The following is a 21,211-nucleotide window of genomic DNA, read 5'->3' on the forward strand; positions in this document are numbered from 1 at the left end:
ATTATTCATGACCCTGCCAAATAAGCCAATAACAGACCGTTTCATTCTAGGGAGAAATCCTAGGGTTGTAAATGGACATGTAAAATCGTTTCTGGAGATTTTTTGCCCTTACCTAAGCCACATACCTTCTGTGTAGATATCAGAGAACAATTTAAAATACTGTATCAATGCATTCTATGGCACCTTTAAAGTTTAACCCTATGACACACTTCCTATTTTCTGCCTGCTGTTACATCTTCCACACAGTGATTCTGTTTTGTTTAGTTTTTTTCCTATTGGACTCACCAGTTAGTGCAAATATTTAATGACACACAGTGATGACAAGCACAGACAAAAATGGGGCTACATAAAGATGCAAACCTGCATATTTTGACTTAATTCTGACCTAATCAGAATCTCTTTATACTTCACTCAGTGCCACATTCCACCAGTCTGCGTTCTGCTGGTGCATGCTGGGAAGGATCACATGACAGCTTCGCAGGGTGCATGTGTCAGGGTAGCAGGGTCTCTGTCAGGAAGTGTGAGACTGCAGAGATGGCGGCAGGGGTCCGCTAGTCTGATGGGCTCTAATTAACTGCTAATGCTTTCACTCCGCTGACCTACACAGGATTAGGCCCTGTCATTAGCTACAGACACACACCCACATCTCCCTATACTTGCTATTTGTTGGGCTAAAATGGATTTCGGCGTCTCCAGCAGAGCCATCAGTTGTCTAACACACGTTTGAACGCAGGAAACAGGAAAGGTAAAGAAAAGCACAAATAGCTACAACAAATATCAGCAGGCCTCTCTACTATCTGACCTGCACATCTCATTCCTAAATCCATTCCCTTCCTCTTTTATTCCTTTAGTCTCCTGCTGTCTTTCAGTCTCAGATCCTTTTCCTCCTTATCCTCAGGGCATTTCTTTCCGCTCACTCTCTTCTTTAATCTTGGGAGGAGACATTATCTGAAGCACATCTCACTGCAGGGCTGTCTCATTCGCTGCCGTTCCTACCATTCAACGGAGAGGGCCGGTGCGGTGCGAGAACTGGCTCCATCACGGCATTGTTAAACATGCAGCTGAAGCAAAGATAAATTCATTTTATTGTGTCCGGCTATTGATTCTTCACTATGTTGTTCATTGCCTAATTGATCTTTGCGGCTCTGTCGACTACTAAATGTGCTGTTTAGGTAATATCTGCATCTTTGAAACCTTCAGGCCATCAACGGGAGTCCTGCAGATTCAGTTCAGTTCAGTCTGTCAATAAAAGCTGGATCCAGACACATCTCTAAGGAATAATAGTAGTGATTTTTTCAAGACTTTAAACTTCACTTGCAATGCACCATATGGCAGGACTAATCAAACTGATAAACTTCTATTAGATGTTACATGGCCTTGCATTAAAAATACTGTATTAAGTTTGAGCTTACAGATGGCACTCTAAACGCTAAATAAGACTCTCAATTTTTTACAAGATGATTGTTTTAGAAGAAACAGTAAACAATTAGAAGTAGCAATGCACATTATACCAGTACCACACTGGTTATCATTTGATATTAGTAGTGATTTTTTGTGATTTCTTTAACCTCGAAATGAATGTCAGTTTTTCATACTGTTCATTATAATGTTGTGATGCCTAATTTTACTCTAAATTTACATTTAAATGATTGATTTTATTTCTAAAATGTATTTGTAAAATTAGGACAAAATAGTACAGAATTTTAATATCAGCTGTTTATCAGCTAACAGCCATAACATGAAAATAATTATTGTCTTATCGGAATCGACCGGGATGTTCAAGGGGTCATGAACTGCCTTTATTTTTAATTTTGTACTGTTCTCTGAGGACCACTTATAAAGTTATCAAGATTTTTACATCAAAAAAACATTATAATTTAGAAGTAAGAGACTATTTTCTGTCCCGTTTTAACCCCCCGCATCAGAACGCTCAGTTTGAATAGGTGTGACAGATTGTAAACTCGGAAGTATGTGCCCACTGCTATGATTGGCTAACAGCTGTGTATGTTTGACAGGCTACAGCCTTTATAGATGGATGCAGTTGTGATTTTGATTGAAAGATTGCAGACTGAAAACACATAAATACTCAGTACATATTAAAAGATCTGTAATAACAGACAAAGCAATAGTAATCACCTAATAAAAACAGTTACTCAAACTTGTGTGTTGCAGCATTACTATCGGATTACTGTCCGACAAGCCATGGCACTCTCACACTACAGAACACGACAGAGCAGGTTACTTCTGGTATGAAACAAGGAATCTTTCAGATTTGGTAATTTTTTAAGAAATTCAAATAAGAAATACTGGTTTGTGTCTCTTTAATGTGTTGTGAGAGATCGCTGTAGCGCCTCAGTTCAAGCGGCATGTGAACCAATCTTATATTTATTTAAAGCACAAAATAAACATGAATGAACATCAGAATATATTTTGTTTCAACCACAGAAAGACACAAATAAACACAATTTTTTAAGTTTAAGCCCACTGAAGTCAATCGAATCTCCTGTCTGATTTGTTTGTCGGACAATTGTTATGATTAGTCAGATCGCCTGTCAAGCTCTTTGCGAAGGGTCATTTTTGATTTCTCAGTTCATGACCCCTTTAATATGAATGCATCCCTAATTAGAAGGCTTTGTGCTAAAAGTTTCATTGTTGTGATGGGTTAAGCTGTGTTTTTGTGTCCAGGGGAAAGACATGACCTTTTGGTTCTTACCAGTGAGACCAAACATCTAGTTCACCCTCTGGTCCTGTTAAAGGTCACCAAACTTCAGGTCCTCCCAGGTTATACATGCCATATAAAACCACAGACTACACGTTCTCAATAATTAGGACACATGCTTTATCTCTGAACACATGCATGGCAAGGTATAAAAACTTACAATGATGAGGAATATGAAGTAAATGAAGTTGTAGAAGGAATGAGCGTCCATGACGTAGTACATGATCTCCACCCAGCCCTCCAGCGTGATCACCTGCACAAACCAGATCAGACCACAATCAAGTTCTTTGTGCACCTGGAAAAGATCTGTCTCAGATGATCCATCACAAGTCGTCAGTTGAGACAAATGCTGTTTACGATGAAGTAACATGCGCCTGCTATTTGTAATCGGATTTCGAGGGGAGAGTATTTAATTCTGTGACTATATATAAAATGTATAATTTTATAAGATTTAGAAGCATTAAGAGAACAACAACATCACTCATTAAAACCTCATTGTTGATGAATTCTTCAGCAATTCTGATGAAATGTATACACACATACATATCTACACAAGCACAATAAAAGGAATATATATAAACTTCTCTATTGTTCTTTTTTGGATTTCACTTCTTCTGTAGCTTTTGTAGCTACTTATCTAGCTTATATTAAAACTGCAAACGATGTCAAGTTGCTTTGGGTAAACACTTTGCTAAATAAGTAAATGTAAATGCTTAAAACTATTTGCCAATGGGTAAAAAACAATCTAATTAATTCAAAGTGAAAACAAGCAGATTTTTTCTCACATCATTTGCAAATAATTTCTTTAAACCTTTGTTTTACCACAGTGGATGATTGACAGATGTGTAGGCAGCCCTTCACTGTTGTCCAGATGCATCAGGATGGATTAGCATTTGCAACACACTGCACATGCAATTCTGTCACATGCATTTTCAACTTTCCCTGAATGTGGTTTGAGTGATTGGATCACAAAATGCTTTGAATCGCTTTTACACCAATAGTAAGCGCTGTTGATTTATGATAGGATCAGAACCAGATGTGTAATTTCAACAAATGCCACTTGACTCAATCTCTCACCTGAAATATGACAATCCATGCATAACCTATGTTGTCAAAATTGATCGCTCCTTTATGTGGGTTGGAGTGTCCTGTGTGACAGCGGGTGTAGTACTGGTTCCAGTTCACACAGAGTCCCATGGCAGAGGCACTGCCGTTCACTAGTGGCTCCGCGCTCAGGCCCAGGGCCTGACGGTGCAGCGCATCCTCTTTATCTAGACAGCACTCCCGTCCGCCTTCTCTCCGAGCGGGCACGTCACTGCAGGACATGATGCCGTTATCCTGAGCCAGCGAGCAGATGAAGGGCCGCTCGTCATCCTCCTCAGGCTGATAATATGGGGCGGGGAGGGTGATGCCAGATGTGCTAAGGACAAGACGGAAGGAGAAGTCAAGGTTTTTGAAAATTCAGTGTTAAAATAGTAACTAAAATAATGTGCATTGAAACTACATTTATTTATCTATCTATCTATCTATCTACAGTTGTGGTTAAAATATTCTGCAAAATGTAAACTATTTTATCAAAATAAGAGGGATCATACAAAATGCATGTTATTGTTTATTTATTACTGACCTGAATATTTTACATAAAAGACATTTACATATAGTCCACAAGAGAAAATAATGTTTTGTTTTGTGATAGTTAAACTAGTCTTGAACAGTTAAACTGCCCGCTCTTCTTCAGAAAAATCATTTTCTGTTAGTTTGCCAGCATCTTTTGCATATTTGATGCCTTTCCAGCAGTGACTGTATGATTTTGAGACCCATCGTTTCACACTGAGGACAATTGAGAGACTCATACACAACTGCTACAAAAAGTTCAAAAGCTCACCGATGTTCCAGAAGGAAACACAATGCATTAAGAGAACAGAATGAAGATGTGTACAATTTTCTTATTTTGCCTAAACATCATATTTTCCCTCACACTCCCGAAGTAAAGTAGTTAATATGAAAAATTAAGATTTTTCATATTAACAAAATGTTGTGAGGCCTGTGCTTATAAGAAAAAACTATACAAAAATATAATTTAAAAAATAATAATTAAATCATTTTGCATCTATTAAAGTGTGTTCTTACAGTATAGCTGAAACATCTCTAGGGAGACCTGAAGAGATCTGAGCAGTAACCAGTGTGGATTCATTCTATAACAGACCAACTGAGCGCGTGTAGTGTGTGCGTACAAGTGTGTGAAGCCCATTTCTCTGGGAGTGACCCATTGAGGGCAGCCTGCCCCTTAATCACAGTGTTTCACTGCCCAGAAATAGCTGTTTCCATCAGCCACTCACCCTCTCATACACATAACAGGGTCACAATGACTATTTACACTCCCTTTCTCCCCTCTCTTGCTCCTTTTTTCTCTCTTTCCCCGTTTTTCTCCCACATCCATGTATACGTGAATAAGCACCAACATGCAATGCCATTTGTTCAGCTAGCACAAACAAGCATAGCACATGCAAGCCACACTGACCAATCAATGCCTCTATTGCTTTGTGGCCTAGACAGTTAATCTAAATTCGCACACGCACAAAGCTCCCATGACAGTCATGTTGGAGGTATTGGGCGCCAAGAAAGGATTGGTTCATCATCCCCAGGGTGTAATTCTCCCCATTTGGACATAGGACTCCTCCGCAGCTCAATAAAGGCCAAGAATGTTTCTGCTGTCGCGGACGACGTTTTTCCTTTGCCCTTCAACAACCCGGCAGCCAAAAGATCTGAACCATTCGATAACAGTAATGAGCATTGGTATATCAGGCTACACCAGAAAAAAGCAATTTGTCTAGGCAGACCACCGTGGTGACACTCGCGTGAGGATATGCGTGTGCACATTTCCAACGCACAAAACTAATCAATGCCAGTGATATGGCAAATTGAGCCAATGCATCAAACCTTCGCAGATTCCCCCGTGGGCTTTGTGCGGCACACACTGAGATCTCTCCTAAAAGTCAGTCTGCATTTTCAACACGAGTCAAGCTGGACCGCGTGGCACCGCTTTTCTTTAAGAGCTCAGCAGTATGGCGACAACTGGGGGGGTTGGGAGAGAAAGACAGAGCGGCAGAGAATCAGTAAGTCTGTCAGGGCTCTGCAAGGAGTGCTGGAGTGTGAATGATGTTTGTGCCAGTGCCAGGGTTCGGGCACAGCATGGCAGCACACTGAGAAGCACAGCCCAGCGTGGCACACCGCTAACACCCCACTGTGGCACAAAATGCCATTCCACTGCCAATAAGACTGCTCTCGCACATGGAGATAATTGACCAATGACTGACAAGCTGTTTGTGGGTCGTCGCAGGTGGGCGGATGCTAAGGAATGCAGCATAAATCCAGCCCCGATGAGAAGTGTGACTTTGAGGGTTGACTTTTTAAAGGAATTTCTTCCATTTGCTCAAGTCAAACCTCAGCAGATGCCATGAAAATTACTCAATCTAAGGGTGCTTTCTCACCTGCCTCATTTAGTTCGGCTGAATCGCACTAGAGTTCGTTTTCCCTCTTGGTGCGGTTCGTTTGGGCAGGTGAGAAAGCAGCAATTGCACTCAGGTGCGCACCAAAAGCGGACCAAACAAGCGTACCGAGACCTCCTTGAAGAGGTGGTCTCGGTACGCTTTCAAACGAACCCTGGAGCGGTTCGTTTGTGGTGAGAAAGCGATCCAACCTTAAACAGACCCAACCGCAAAAAGAATTGCGCATTTTTGGACTAAACCAGCTGCCGTAGTCAGCTGCGCTGTGCATTATAGGATGAGGAAGTGTTTGTTGACAGTTTGCAGTTTAGCATGGCAGGTCGCGGACAAACTTGGGGTTGTGAGGAGGTGCGGAGCCTCAAAATATCAGTGTGCTGTCTGCTGCATTTTACTCCTGTCTTTGTTTACTTCCGGGAGCACCGTTGGAATTTTCCTGCACGATCTTTCTGACCAATCGAAAATCAGTTTAGGGAATGCGTTCAAAGACACATCTAGCCAACAAGTGAAGCAGATGTTGTCACGTGACTGCATTTTGGTTCGTTTCAGCTGGTTCGGACCAGAGCAAACAGTTTGGTGTGAAAAGGAACCAAAACGGCTAAGAAATAGCTACAATGTATAATTTTTTGCCTTTGGTCCGGACCTAATGAACCGAACTACAGATGTGAAAGCACCCTAAATTGTCTTTTCAGTGCCTATAGCGTAGTTAACGTCAACAGTCTTACCTTTCACTTTTAAATAGTTTTTTGACCTTATATCATAAGATCTTCCAGTGAAATCAACACCTGCTTCTGGTGATGTATGCCAGATTTTTGCAATAATTTAGTTTGCTTATTCTCCACCCATCCAATCGACTGCAAACTCTAATTCATTTTTGAGTGCAACTTTCACATCCGAAAATTAACAACCAATGAAATAGAACCAAGTCCTGCATAAATCTTCTCTTCTTGATTAAAGGGATAGTTTTCCCAAAAATTTGTATTCTGTCATTACTCACCCTCATGGCGTTCGAAACCCGTAAGACCTTCGTTCATCTTAGGAACACAAATTAAGATATTTTTGATGAAATCCAAAAGCTTTCTGACCTTGCATTGACAGCAATGCAACTGATGAGTTCAAGGCCCAGAAACGTAGTAAGCATCTCCATTGTAGTAAAGTGAAATTCAGTAGTAAAGTGTTTCTATTGTAGTTTATATGTGTCTTTTTACTGAATGAATAACACATCCACCTCAAGCGAGCATATACATGTAGATTCACAAATTGGAGTTTCAATCAATGTAATATTCAATCAGAAACCGAACAGAAACTGAATCATTTAGCATGTTTGCGTTTTCTTAAAATGGCTAAAGTTAACAAAATGGCCAAAGTTAGCTAAATTGCTTATAGCAGCATTACAGATGTTTCTTTGATACACTTGTATGTAAAACCAATACATTTTGACAATATTAAAGTTTCGATGTTTGAAGAGTGTTTGAGCAGCTAACTGGTTACATTGTTTTGGTTACGTAACCTTTGAAGCCAATAAAAACACGCGTTCCGACTAACTTATGATCTAACATTCACAGTTGCTTATATGTCTGCAAAAGCTAAAGAAATTTCTCATATAAAGAGACCCCCTTCTACTCTAAACTAAACCAAAACTGTGTAGCATTTGTTCTTTCAAACCAAAACATTTTAAGTAATTCATCCCCACCAAAAGGGAAGGAGAGTGTACATTTTAACAAGACTGTAAGAGAATGTACAAAGCAGAGGAAAACCAGGTGCTCTCTCGGGAGACTCTGACAGACTTTCCTTTCAAAACACTTCATCATCCTTTGACTACAGTGCCAGCCTGTAAATATACTCGCTGCAAGACAATAAACGACAATCAGGCCTCGGCTGACGTTTAAACTCAGACACGCGCTTCTTTATCCCACACACACGCGTACAAACAAACGCACACTGCCATACACCGTGAGTCCTTTCAAATCCAATCACACAGCAGAGAGGCAGGCAGACCATGGTTGGCACGGTAACCTCAGGCAGACACCCACTCATGAATATGGACGGCAATCTGAGTTTTAATCAACTGGAGCCATTGACTGGGTGGAAGCACATTTGCATTTTTAGTGGCAGGTAGACAGTAAAAACAATAAGATGAGAAGAGAGATTAAACAGAAGGATACATGTGAGAAGATGAGTGAAAGTAACACCAGTTTACATCTTAAAAACTACAATTTTGACAATGTACGACAAGGATAACATTTTGCCGATATTCTTCACATAATTTTGCCGATAGCTGATGCCGATACCGATATATTTCCTTTTGATTTGAAACAATGCCAAATGTCTCCTGTGCAGAAATTATTAAAAATATATTTAATTTGTTATATACATATATATACATATATATGTATAAGATTAACTAATGACAAGGACCGGAACAACGGGCAAAACGGAACTAAACAGAAACCAACATGTGACATATACACTCACCTAAAGGATTATTAGGAACACCATACTAATACTGTGTTTGACCCCCTTTCGCCTTCAGAACTGCCTTAACTCTAAGGTGCTGAAAGCATTCTTTAGAAATGTTGGCCCATATTGATAGGATAGCATCTTGCAGTTGATGGAGATTTGTGGGATGCACATCCAGGGCACGAAGCTCCCGTTCCACCACATCCCAAAGATGCTCTATTGGGTTGAGATCTGGTGACTGTGGGGGCCATTTTAGTACAGTGAACTCAATGTCATGTTCAAGAAACCAATTTGAAATGATTCGAGCTTTGTGACATGGCGCATTATCCTGCTGGAAGTAGCCATCAGAGAATGGGTACATGGTGGTCATAAAGGGATGAACATGGTCAGAAACAATGCTCAGGTAGGCCGTGGCATTTAAACGATGCCCAATTGGCACTAAGGGGCCTAAAGTGTGCCAAGAAAACATCCCCCACACCATTACACCACCACCACCAGCCTGCACAGTGGTAACAAGGCATGATGGATCCATGTTCTCATTCTGTTTATGCCAAATTCTGACTCTAACATCTGAATGTCTCAACAGAAATCGAGACACATCAGACCAGGCAACATTTTTCCAGTCTTCAACCGTCCAATTTTGGTGAGCTCGTGCAAATTGTAGCCTCTTTTTCCTATTTGTAGTGGAGATGAGTGGTACCCGGTGGGGTCTTCTGCTGTTGTAGCCCATCCGCCTCAAGGTTGTGCTTCAAAAATGCTTTGCTGCATACCTCGGTTGTAACGAGTGGTTATTTCAGTCAAAGTTGCTCTTCTATCAGCTTGAATCAGTCGGCTCAATCTCCTCTGACCTCTAGCATCAACAAGGCATTTTCACCCACAGGACTGCCGCATACTGGATGTTTTTCCCTTTTCACACCATTCTTTGTAAACCCTAGAAATGGTTGTGCGTGAAAATCCCAGTAACTGAGCAGATTGTGAAATAATCAGACCGGCCCGTCTGGCACCAACAACCATGCCACGCTCAAAATTGCTTAAATCACCTTTCTTTCCCATTCTGACATTCAGTTTGGAGTTCAGGAGATTGTCTTGACCAGGACCACACCCCTAAATGCATTGAAGCAACTGCCATGTGATTGGTTGATTAGATAATTGCATTAATGAGAAATTGAACAGGTGTTCCTAATAATCCTTTAGGTGAGTGTATATATATATATATATATATATATATATATATATATATTGGCATGATCAGCTGATGCCGAGGTTTACATTTTAAAACTTCAGCTAATTCCGATAACGTTCTGATAACATTGTACATCCCTAAATGGAAGTGAATGACTGATTTGTTTATTGCTCCCCAAGATCCATTTGATCCCAAAATATCCATTGATCTCATCAAGTATCCCTTCTTCGAGAGAAGGGACATTTGAAATACAAGTCCAATCCAATGATGGACTGATCAGGTACTCCGAAATGCATCTTCCAGAAGATCCGGCCTCCTAAATTCAATCTCTTTATCCTTGGTAAACCTAAACTGTCATCCAAATAAACCCACAGTTTGGATCCAGAGCTTTTTTCCTCAATTAAATCACAGTTGAAACATTCAGTACATTCAGTCTTTTCTCTCTCTCACTCCCTTAAGCCCACCAGCCCTCCTCTTTTGGTACTCACAGGGTGAAGTTCTCCTCTGGGTAACAGCGATTTCTTAATAGTCCAGCCCACAGCTGCACGCCAATGATGCCAAAAATGAAGAAGACAAAGAAACAGAGCAGAAGCACATTTCCCAGCATGGGCAGAGTGTCCAGTAGCAGGTTCACCAGGATACGCATACCTACACAAACACAAGAACACAGAAAAATGATTATCATGCGAAAGAATAATGTGCACTGGGATATTCATTATAAAAAAAAAGGTATAATCAGAAAATGTGATAACTTTTTTCTACCTCTGACACAAATTACTACTATTATTAAGCAAATCTCAATGCATAAAATCAATGTAATTCTCACTGATTAGTCATAAATTGCCATGTTATGTAAGTTAGACATTGCCAATCTTAGGTTATTTTTTAAGTCATCCAGTCATTTATTTATTTCATTTATTTGTAGATAACAATTTGTGTCACTGTGACCGTCTAGCAACTCTTGAAAACTTGTCTTCATAAAACTTAATTTATGTGTTTACTTCCACACCAGTGGGATCTTTTGTGAGTGAGAGTGTGTTCATGTGTGTGTTAGTGAAGCACTGCTGGGATTGAATGAAGGGTGTGTGTCCGTTCTGATTGGAGAACAGCAGCATGTGATTACTGCAGTGTTTGTGGTTTGGGGAAACACAACGGGGAACTAACACAACACTGATGGAACACATTAACACATTGAGTCGTGTGTGGTAACACACAAATGTTACAAACGTCATGTGGACAGGTGAAGCGAGTGGTGCTATGCATATCTGGACCTTTGAAATGAAAGCAGAATTGTGTCTTAGGCCACTTACAGAGAAATGAAGGAAATCACAAAAAACAAAAACAAAATAAAATAAAGAGAGAAGAGGATGATTTAAAATGTGTGATGCAAAGGTCATATGAGAGCTTAGCTTCCAAGTGGGATGTTATTTTTTTTTTTTAGGTATCACAACATAATTTTCCATGTCTTTATAAAGACAGAAACCTCTCTTTCTTTCTCTCTCTGTTTGTTTTTTCTCAATGTTACAATGTTCCCCAAATGTGAAAATTCTGCCATAGTTAAAATAATAATTTGAAATAGGATCAAATCAGAAATAGAAAATTCTGAAATTTTCTTAACACTGAATTTTTACAATTCCTTAAAATTTCCAGGTTTTTGATAACCATGGGAACCACGCAAAATGTCCACACTGCTCTTTTCCAACAAAAGCAGATGGTGATTTTGCAAATGTTCAGCTAAATATCCCTTTACCTATTCCACAGAAGGAGAAAAAAGAGGTCTGGAATGGCATGAGAATTAGTAAATGATGACTGCATGTTTATTTTTAGTGAACTATCCCTTTAATAAAATCTTGCATAAAGCCTTGCTACAATTTGGCACGCTACATGCAGAGTTAAATGGATGTTAATTTAATTCTGTATGCCTGCATGCAGGAGGGAGAGTGTGTAACAGTGCGTATGCATTGGGTTTGTGTGAGTCTTAAAATCAGTTTTTCCCCCCATATGCACACGAGTTAACACACAAAGACCTACATTCTACAAACACTTCCTGAAACCCTCCCCTCGAAAACTCACCATCTCTTCATCAAGACTTTGAGCAGTGAAATCAAATGCGAGCTAATTCAGTTAGCATTCTTATTTCATGCGCTACACCACTGCTGCTGGGCACTGAAATACTGATAAATCCTGGGCTTCATAGAAGCTCAAAGAAAGGCCACAATGTTTGGGAGGGGTGTGAACGTGAGACAGAGGAATATGAATTATGGCATTTGTTCAAGGACAACTGTTTTTCTACCCAATTACAGGAGGGATTAATCTGGTTCTGCTAATGGTGGTGGCAGAAAAGTAATGGCTCTGAAATCCTCTTTGATTCATTCCAGCTTTGCTGTTCTGGAAGACCTGCATGCCAAAAACAAAGCTACACATGCACGCTACCGTGGGTTTGATAGGGCAGGGGTTGGAGCTGACACATGTGGGTGCTTTTGAGGCTTGGCATTAACAAAACCAGAAAAATCCGACACACAATGAATCAGAGCATGTGTAACAGAGGTTTGCAGAACACAGATTTTTGGGGGAAAGTGTGTGTGTGTTTACTCACTGGGTACTCTGTTGATGGCTTTGAGAGGTCTGAGTACACGCACTGTTCTGATGGCGGAGAAGTTGATGTTCTGGAGATCAAGGGAGTATTCAACTATCCTGAGAAGAAGAAACAAACTGAGAAAATTAGTGTCACAGTCGCTGGGTATAGACAAACTCTGAGTGTTGTTTCTGTAGTTCAGACCAGCTCATTAAAGTCTAGACAGAGACCAGAAGAGGGTCGAGTTCGAGTCAAGACAGAGTCCACATGTTCTCCATTCCATATGACCAACACCATTAAAATATAGTCTTTGACTCAGACTCGACTCAAAAGTGACCCTCTTCTCAACTTGGTCTTGACATCTGCCTTAAATGAGCACATTTCAACGACAACACTGGTTTCTTCCACTCATTTCATTACTTACAAGAGGTCATAGGCTATACTTCTGTAGTATTCTATTTTTGTGTTAGGCATTTGTTACACCAAAACATTTTAATCTTGACCATTTATAATCTCTCTTCAACTACCCTGTTTAAAAAAAAAGCTTAAATCAGTCAAAGGTGATTTGTCGGTCTCTTCCTTCCCACCATGTTTGTGCATTTAGGCCAGAGAAGAACTTGTCCCCCAACCGAGCCTGGTTTCTGAATCGAATTTGTTCTTAATTCATGAATTTAGCAAAATCGACACAGTTACTGAACTGAAAGATCACTGAACTGACTGGAGCTGAATAATGACACTATTGTCTTCTTATAGCAGCTTCATAGCAGAATTTGGATTTGCTTCATTTTTTTAAGTTTGAATCATTGATTGTTAATTTTCTTTTCATTACTGTGAAGCTTGTTTGAAACAATATCTATTGTATAAAGCACTATAAAAATAAAGCTGACTTGACAAATTTTTCTTCTCATATATTTTATTAATTAAAATTTAATCACATTTTTAAAATCCAAAACTGTTTATATAATTGTGTTTTGAAACAAATACTTTCATTCAGCAAGGATGCAATAAATACATTAAAAGTAACAGTGACATTTGTAACATTCATAATGTCATTTGTATTTCAAATAAATGCTGCTTTTTAACTAACTATTCAAAGAATATTGAAAAAATGTATCATTGTTGCCACAAAAGATATTAAGTACCCAACTGAACTTGTTTTTTTTTTTTACATTAATAAGAAATGTTTTTTTAAGAAATCATCATACCCTAATGATTTCTGAAGGATCGTGTGACACTTAAGACTGGAGTAATGATGCTGAAAATTCAACTTTGCCCTCAGAAATAAATTACATTGTAAAATATATTCAAACAGTTTTAACAGTAAACATCATAACAATAATATTGTAATAATACTTCACAATTAAATTTTTTCCTGCATTTAATTAAATAAATGCTACCTTGGTGAGCATAAGAGACTTGTTTAAAAAAGCACCGTGAAAAAAACTAATATATGTCATTGTCAACTCATCCCATCTGTTTTGTCTTGACTCATTAACAGTCTAAAGGAGTTTAATCTTGCTTCCATCCTCAGCACCAGGTAATATCCATTGTAGGTGAGCAGCAGTTTAAAACAGACTAGCCCTACACACCACAAACAGAGACCTTCATTCATCACTCTGACACACACAAAAGGAGAACAGGCCATTCTAATGCAACACAACCCAAAGCACAACGCTGTTCATCTTGATCTGACCATGTGTACTATGTCAGGAACTGAAGCAGTGGGGGTTCATCTCTCTCGTCTGTGTGAGAGCAGCTCTGTTTGGGATAGTTACCGACTGCTCTCTGCATCAAACGGCCCGGTGGGACCGTGTGTTTGAAAATAGAAAATTATCCCAGACAGAAGCAGACATTATCTGCTGTTGATCTCCCCTTTAATCTGCATGGTTCATCACAGGGAACAAATCTAGATGCTGTTGTACTACCAAAAGCAGACACACAAAGCCACGTTATCTTTCCCACCTGAGCGAGGGCCATCTTAAGACAGACACACACACCTCCCGTGATGTCACCAATCTCGTCAGCCTCCCTTTAACATCAGTCTCCATGAGATGTTTTTCAATGGGAGGCATCTGCAGTGAGAGCTGAGTCACAGAATGGGACAAATGAGTCACAACAGCCACTGAGAATATACTGACAGCATCTCATAGCAGCAGCAGCAGCACGGGGAGTCACACATTCAACATGTCTACATAACCGCACAGTGAGAAATACTCCACAGCTCTCCAGAGCCAGTCCACTGCCAAAACCCTGCCCACATACACGCAATTAAATCGTTTAGTAGCGTTTACTTTAACGAGAATGATCGGCGGGACCATATGGAATCTGTAAACGCTGTTTCTGCGCTAATTTTGCAATACAGATTTAAGCAGGTGGTTGTGTAATTGAACCATTCAAACTGTGATGTTTTTGTTTGATTGGACAGGTGAAATACTAATGTCATTAATTACTAAATTATTGCTATTTGTTAACAAAGAGTTTTTATTTCATCAAAAATAATAGAAATACTGCTGACAAAAAGAATAAAAATAACACGCCTGACATTAACAATGAAATAATGTTTTTGAAGAAAAAAATCTAGAAAGAATATGATTGTTTAAAATAAACTAATTATGTCACGAATTTGTGGATTGATTTTGTTGAGCTTCACAAGTTGAAGCTGAACATTGAATGAACACTGGTAAACTGAACCCCATTAATAGTGGGTTAATTAACTCACCCAAATCATATCAGATATATACAGAACATAAATATAATTTTACAACTTAAACCGGCACAAAATGATTCAAATGCACAAGTGATGCACTGGCCAGAATGCACACGTCACATTATGAGTATGCTACGGTGGCCCAGTAGTGCACGACACAATAAAACTGCCACAACACAATGCACAGGACTATTTTTATTGTGTTGCGACTTGTTTCCGTTGTTACGTCCTGTTGTGTTGCGATATATATATATATATATATATATATATATATAATTTATTTATATTTTTTTCAAATAAAGCCAAGATAACACTCATTTTACAGTGAAAATGATATGAGCATGACAGTGGGCAAATAAAGCAAAGCATAATTTAAAATCACAAGTTTAAAGTTTGTCCATAGCGCGTGTTCAGTGAAGCTGAACTCTCCTCCTGAAAGCATTCAATTCACATGGACCGACCGTCACGCACAGAACACGCGACATTGCAGGATACAAATGTACACTTCACAAGGGTTGTGAAATGAATCGTTCATTAATCATTCAAAGATTTGTTTAAATGATATAAATGCGTATTTGATGAATGCTGACGGCAAACGATAAAGTATTATAATGTTTGCCTTTCTATTACTAATAATATAAAAGCAATCGTTATAATAATTTTGTATACATTTTAATTCATTTGTTTAACTGTTCTATCTGATTATTTGACAGACTCCTATCCGTATTAGACAGAACTGTTAACGATGACAGTAAACATCACTGTCAAAATAAAAGTGGGTCGCGCCGTCAAAATAAAAGTCCCGCTTCGAACGCATCGGCCATACAGGAAAACTTATACGATGTATCGGCTGATACATCGGCCTTGGCGATATATCGGTCGACCACTAGTTGCGACTCGCTTCCGTTGTGTTGCGATCGTTTCTGTTGTGTTGATAATTTTGTTGTGTTGCGGCTTCTTTCTGATGTGTTGTGCACTACTGGGCCACCATAGTATGCTCTACGTGGAAAATAAATTACTATAGCATAAAGATTAACAGGACGCAATAACACTGTATGCAATATAATTGATAATAATCAATATAATTGATATACAATTGATGAATAATTTTAGGAGCTCAGGTTTATAGATGTTTTTTAAAAAAAAAATCCCGAAAATCTGGATATTTGTTTTACATTTACATTTTACATTTACATTTAGTCATTTGGCAGACGCTTTTATCCAAAGCGACTTACAATTGGGGAATACAAAAAGCGATTCATCTTGAAGAGGCAGTCAGACAGAGGAAGTGCTCGTAACACCAAGTCTCAGTCGTTGTTCAAATAAGTACAAACTAGTAGGTGGAGAGAAAGATAGAGGGAAAGTTTTTTTTTTTTTTTTTTTTTTTTTTTTTTAAGTTTAGGATGAAGTCAAGTACTGCCGAAAGAGATGAGTTTTCAGTTGTTGCTTGAAGGTTGCCAGAGATCCGGCGTTCCGGATAGGGGTGGGAAGATTATTCCACCAGCCAGGAATGGTGAACGAGAATGTTCTGGAGAGTGATTTTGAGCCTCTCTGTGATGGTACCACAAGGCGTCTCTCACTAGCAGATCTCAAACTTCTGGAGGGGATGTAGGTTCGTAATAGTGAGTGGAAGTAGGAGGGTGCAGAGCCTGTGGTAGATCTGTACGCAAGCATCAGTGACTTGAACTGGATGCGAGCTGCCACTGGTAGCCAGTGCAAGGAGATGAAGAGTGGTGTAACATGCGCTCTTTTGGGCTCGTTGAAGATCAGTCGTGCCGCTGCATTCTGAATCATTTGTAGAGGTTTGATTGCGTTTGATGGCAGACCAGCCAGAAGAGCATTGCAGTAGTCCAGTCTAGAAACAACCAGGGCCTGGACAAGAAGTTGCGCAGCATGCTCTGTCAGAAAGGGCCTGATCTTTCTGATGTTGTGTAGTGCAAACCTGCAGGAACGAGCAGTCTTTGCAATGTGCTCTTTGAAGGTCAGCTGGTCATCAAAGATTACACCAAGATTTCTGACCGAAGTTGATGGGGTAATCATTGATGAGCCGAACTGAATCGTGAAGTCATGCCGTAGAGTCGGAGTGGCAGGGAAGACCAGAAGTTCCGTCTTTGCCAGGTTGAGCTGTAGGTGATGTTCTTTCATCCATGCCGAGATGTCCGCCAGGCAGCCTGAGATCCGTGCAGCATACCGTTGGGTCATCTTTTAATTTTGTACTTTAACAATACATTTTTTTATGTGTTAAAATTAGACGTAATTTTAGTCCAAGTAAAGCAGCCTAAAATTACTCAAAATGACATAACAAAATATTGACTGTATTTAAAGGACTAAAACCAAAAACAATCGTAATAATTAACACTGCAGTGAAATTCAGACTTTTTTTTTTGTATCCAACCCACCAGCGAGTAGAAACAAAGAGCTAATTAAAATATTCAGTAGAGACTAAACATCTGGTTGCAAGCGCTGCATTTCGACAGGCAGGTGTGGACATGCTGTGCCTTGATTAGAAAAATAACCAATCATTATGACTGTACCAATGAGACTGCATGTTAATAAAAGTTGTACAAAGGGCTTATGGGATATTCGTCACCCCCAGCGGCATGAATTTATCTAAATAAACTTGGCTTAAGGGAAAAAAAGAGTAATTCTGAGCTGGAAATGGGCCAGAAACAAGAGAGCGAGTGCAAGGGGATGAGGACACGGACTGTGTTCCTTCGTAGTACTAACACAGAAGAACGATCGACTGCAGTGGTGTTGTAGAGCTTGACAATCCCATTATGTCAATTACTGTCTGACTGACAGCGGTGTCAGCACTCGAAAAGTAGTGGGACGCTGCCACACGCACCACTGCGGCTGCTTGTGTGGCTCACACGTGTGTGGCTCAGGCAGTGAAAGACACACTCCCTAACAATTCCAGGGCATAATGTTTCATAATACCCATGCAAATCCTCATAAAAACAGGCAGAAGTTTTCTCTTAACAAATATAACATATACACCATGTCATAGCAATGCACGATGTGACAAGATTCCAGTGACAAGCAATTTTTTTTTGTCCACAGAGAAACTAAAAATGCTTCGTGATGCAAGAAAATCACAACCAATCAGCATCAATTGGATTTTATGTGCATTCCCAATACAATACAGCTGTAGAATGCATACCTTGTATTTTCATGACTTCGATGATGCTTCAGCTGATGGGATGCTTTTTATGAATTTTCTTGTGGAACGTAGGAATTTATAATTTAATGTCTGATGTCTGAAAACTTCCACAATAATAAATAAAAAAAAAGTATGATGGAGGGCGATGTTATGAACATTGTACCAGTGTCCAAATTGCTGGAACGGTTTATGATTTCTGTCCAAACACTTTTTAATTTCACATTCAGTGATGTGGTAAAATTGTGTGACACATCTATAGCCTTGACCTGAAACATTGTTCTGTTTTTATCCACTACATGCAAAGAGTGTACAATACTTAAATTATTATCAGCTTACATTTTTATATGTAATGTCCAATAGTACAGTTACTATAGTATCAGCAAGCCTGGAAAAACTTGACTTTAAGTGCCTTGCTCTGGGCTACCCTGCAAATCGCCCCACAAACTTGAGATTTTAGGTTAGGTCATCAGTCCTTAACTACTATTCTGCCCATCACCAATCCCCTTCAGAAACATGTTAACAAGAAGAAACCCTCACAATAACAATCAACAAGTATGAACTGTTCAAAACTGAAGGCAAGTGCCTTACTGCCCAGTCAGACCATGACTAAACAGACAGAACTAGCATGAAGACCTTGTAAGACAGCATAACGTCACGTCTAAGGATCACCTGAAAAACAAATATGAGTGAGCTTTAGCGATAACCAAGTGAATATTTAAAGATTGCAATGGTCATTTCACCTTAAAACAGAATTCTGATTGGAAATTTACGCATTTATGAACTACTGCTTTTAACCATTATATCAGATGCTGTGCTGTCCTGTGCTGTTTTTCCCTTCTATAAACCACTGGACATCATGCACAGGATTCTGGGATATCATAGGCAGCAAAAAATAGATAAATGCTGCCTTCATCTCAGTAGATGTGGATGTTATGCAAACATTGGATTCAGAGGGGCCTTGATGCCTTCCTACCTCCATGTACCGCTTGAAATGCATTTTCGGACACAGCCTATGTCTATGTTAAGATACACACAGCTCACACTGCTTTTTCTTCCTCCATCCCGCTCTTTCTCTCTCACTAGATTTCTCTGCCTTCCTGCATGTGCATCATGAATTATTGAAAAGCTTCAGACCAGCATGGCTTCAAGAAAACTCCCAAGTTTGATGTGCACTCGTCACTTACTCGTTCTCCCTCTTTCCTTTTACTCAACCTCTTTCATTTTCTTTTTTCCCTCTAGTATCTCCCTTTCTCACAACGTATTCTCTCTCCATCACTGTCAAAAGTTTTAAGACACCTCCATAATATCTTACAGTATGATACCAGTTAAATCAGTGCTTCTCAGTTGATGGGTATAGATTTTATAGATTGGTTATTTACCGAAGATATTATTATATAACTTATTTTATTTTTTAATTTTAATTTTTTTATTTTAGTTCAATAATTTTATGTGATGTTGTCGTTTTTTTTATTAGTTAGTTTTACTATTTTTTCAATTATTTTATTCAATTATTTCAATTAGCTGCAAAGGAATCATTTCTAATTTACACTGAAGTTTAAGGTTTTCATTTAATGTTTTATTTTATTTCAATCACCAAGAATGAAAAGTTAATAGTTTTAGTTAGCAATAACAACAATGATCAAGACCCAAAAGATGTATCATATAGATTTAGAACACCTGGAATATAATGTATGGAATGCATGTATAGTATAATGTATGTATGGAATATAAGTCGTGTGGACAACTTTTATGATGTTTATGCCTTTTAGGCCTTTCAATATGTGAGAAAGTGTAGCCAGGATTGACACTGAATGGAATAAAAGTCATTAAATGTCACAGGTTTGCTTCCCAGAGAACACACAATTGATAAAATATGTATACTTTGAATGCACTATAAGTCCCTTTGGATAAAAGCATCTACCAAATGCATAAATGTAAATATATAAGTAGTTCTTCTTTGAGAAACGAGTCTCGAGATCCCTGTGTTCTGTTTCACTCTATTGCGCTTCATCTAGCATCCTGTGCAAGCAGCCTCTTGTTCTAAACTCAAATAATACATGGCGATGTTAAGCACGAGCCGTGAGCGCTGCTCCACAAACAAGTTCAGGTGGAGTACCTCAAGCTACGTGGGAATATCTACTACCGTACATGCCACATTAAACACAGCACCACCATTAAAAAATGTTTCAATGGCATTATTTTGAGTTATACTGCTGTAACAGCGATGTCCCTGACTGCATCAACTCATTCTGAACATCTCATTCAATTTCAATCTAGTAGAAAAATATTTCTTCTCCTCTTTCATTTTGAATTTCCACAATATTTTTACTTATTCACGCCCGGGCCTGCTGAGGGAGGCAGAGCCTGCAGCGCTCCATCCGTCACTCAATAAACACCTGCTAATCACATACAGCAGCTGGCCCTCTCATTAGCATACATACATTATTCATTCATGCAAAGAGAGCTGATTAGAATAGAGGATCAGAGAGGGGATTGGACAGCTAAGTGAAGAACACTACATGTTGAGTTATTTGGTTTCCGAGTGAAGCCAATGAGACTGGTGTATAATCGGACAAAATTGTAGCACTTTAAGTAGTGTTCCTCACAGTGTTCCTGATTACGAACAAAATAAACGCTCCATTTAGATGCATAAATGCAGGCTTTGGGTGAATACACACACATGCTCAGAGGGCACAAGTACACACTTGCACTCAAGGCAAACATTCTGGTAGACGTCAGACTGGCCAGGTTGGATGATCCAAAAATATCAGCTGAGCTGTTTTCCTTTTTTTTGTAGAATCAGTTGAAATGTCAGACTGGCGATTGAAATGTCATATAGAGTGAGAATACCTAAGAGAGCAGGATCTCTCCCCTCTACAAACACACTGACATTAACACAATTTA

At 39.2% G+C, this 21,211-nt stretch overlaps 1 protein-coding gene across 1 annotated transcript in view; it reads right to left on the reverse strand.

The window, feature by feature from the left end:
* Positions 1-21,211, reverse strand: part of LOC306852105 (voltage-dependent T-type calcium channel subunit alpha-1I-like) — a gene marked incomplete at its 5' end in the record, with an annotated part of 134,928 nt that overhangs the window by 64,954 nt on the left and 48,763 nt on the right. The window contains 4 exons of the mRNA XM_079388748.1: positions 2,880-2,972; positions 3,797-4,139; positions 10,354-10,513; positions 12,462-12,559. Of these exons, the coding sequence (XP_079244874.1) occupies positions 2,880-2,972; positions 3,797-4,139; positions 10,354-10,513; positions 12,462-12,559 (694 nt within the window). The remainder of the gene's footprint in view (positions 1-2,879; positions 2,973-3,796; positions 4,140-10,353; positions 10,514-12,461; positions 12,560-21,211) is intronic.

This window comes from Barbus barbus, assembly GCF_936440315.1.
Source record: "Barbus barbus genome assembly, chromosome: 3".
In the NCBI taxonomy this organism is placed as follows: Eukaryota; Metazoa; Chordata; class Actinopteri; order Cypriniformes; family Cyprinidae; genus Barbus; species Barbus barbus.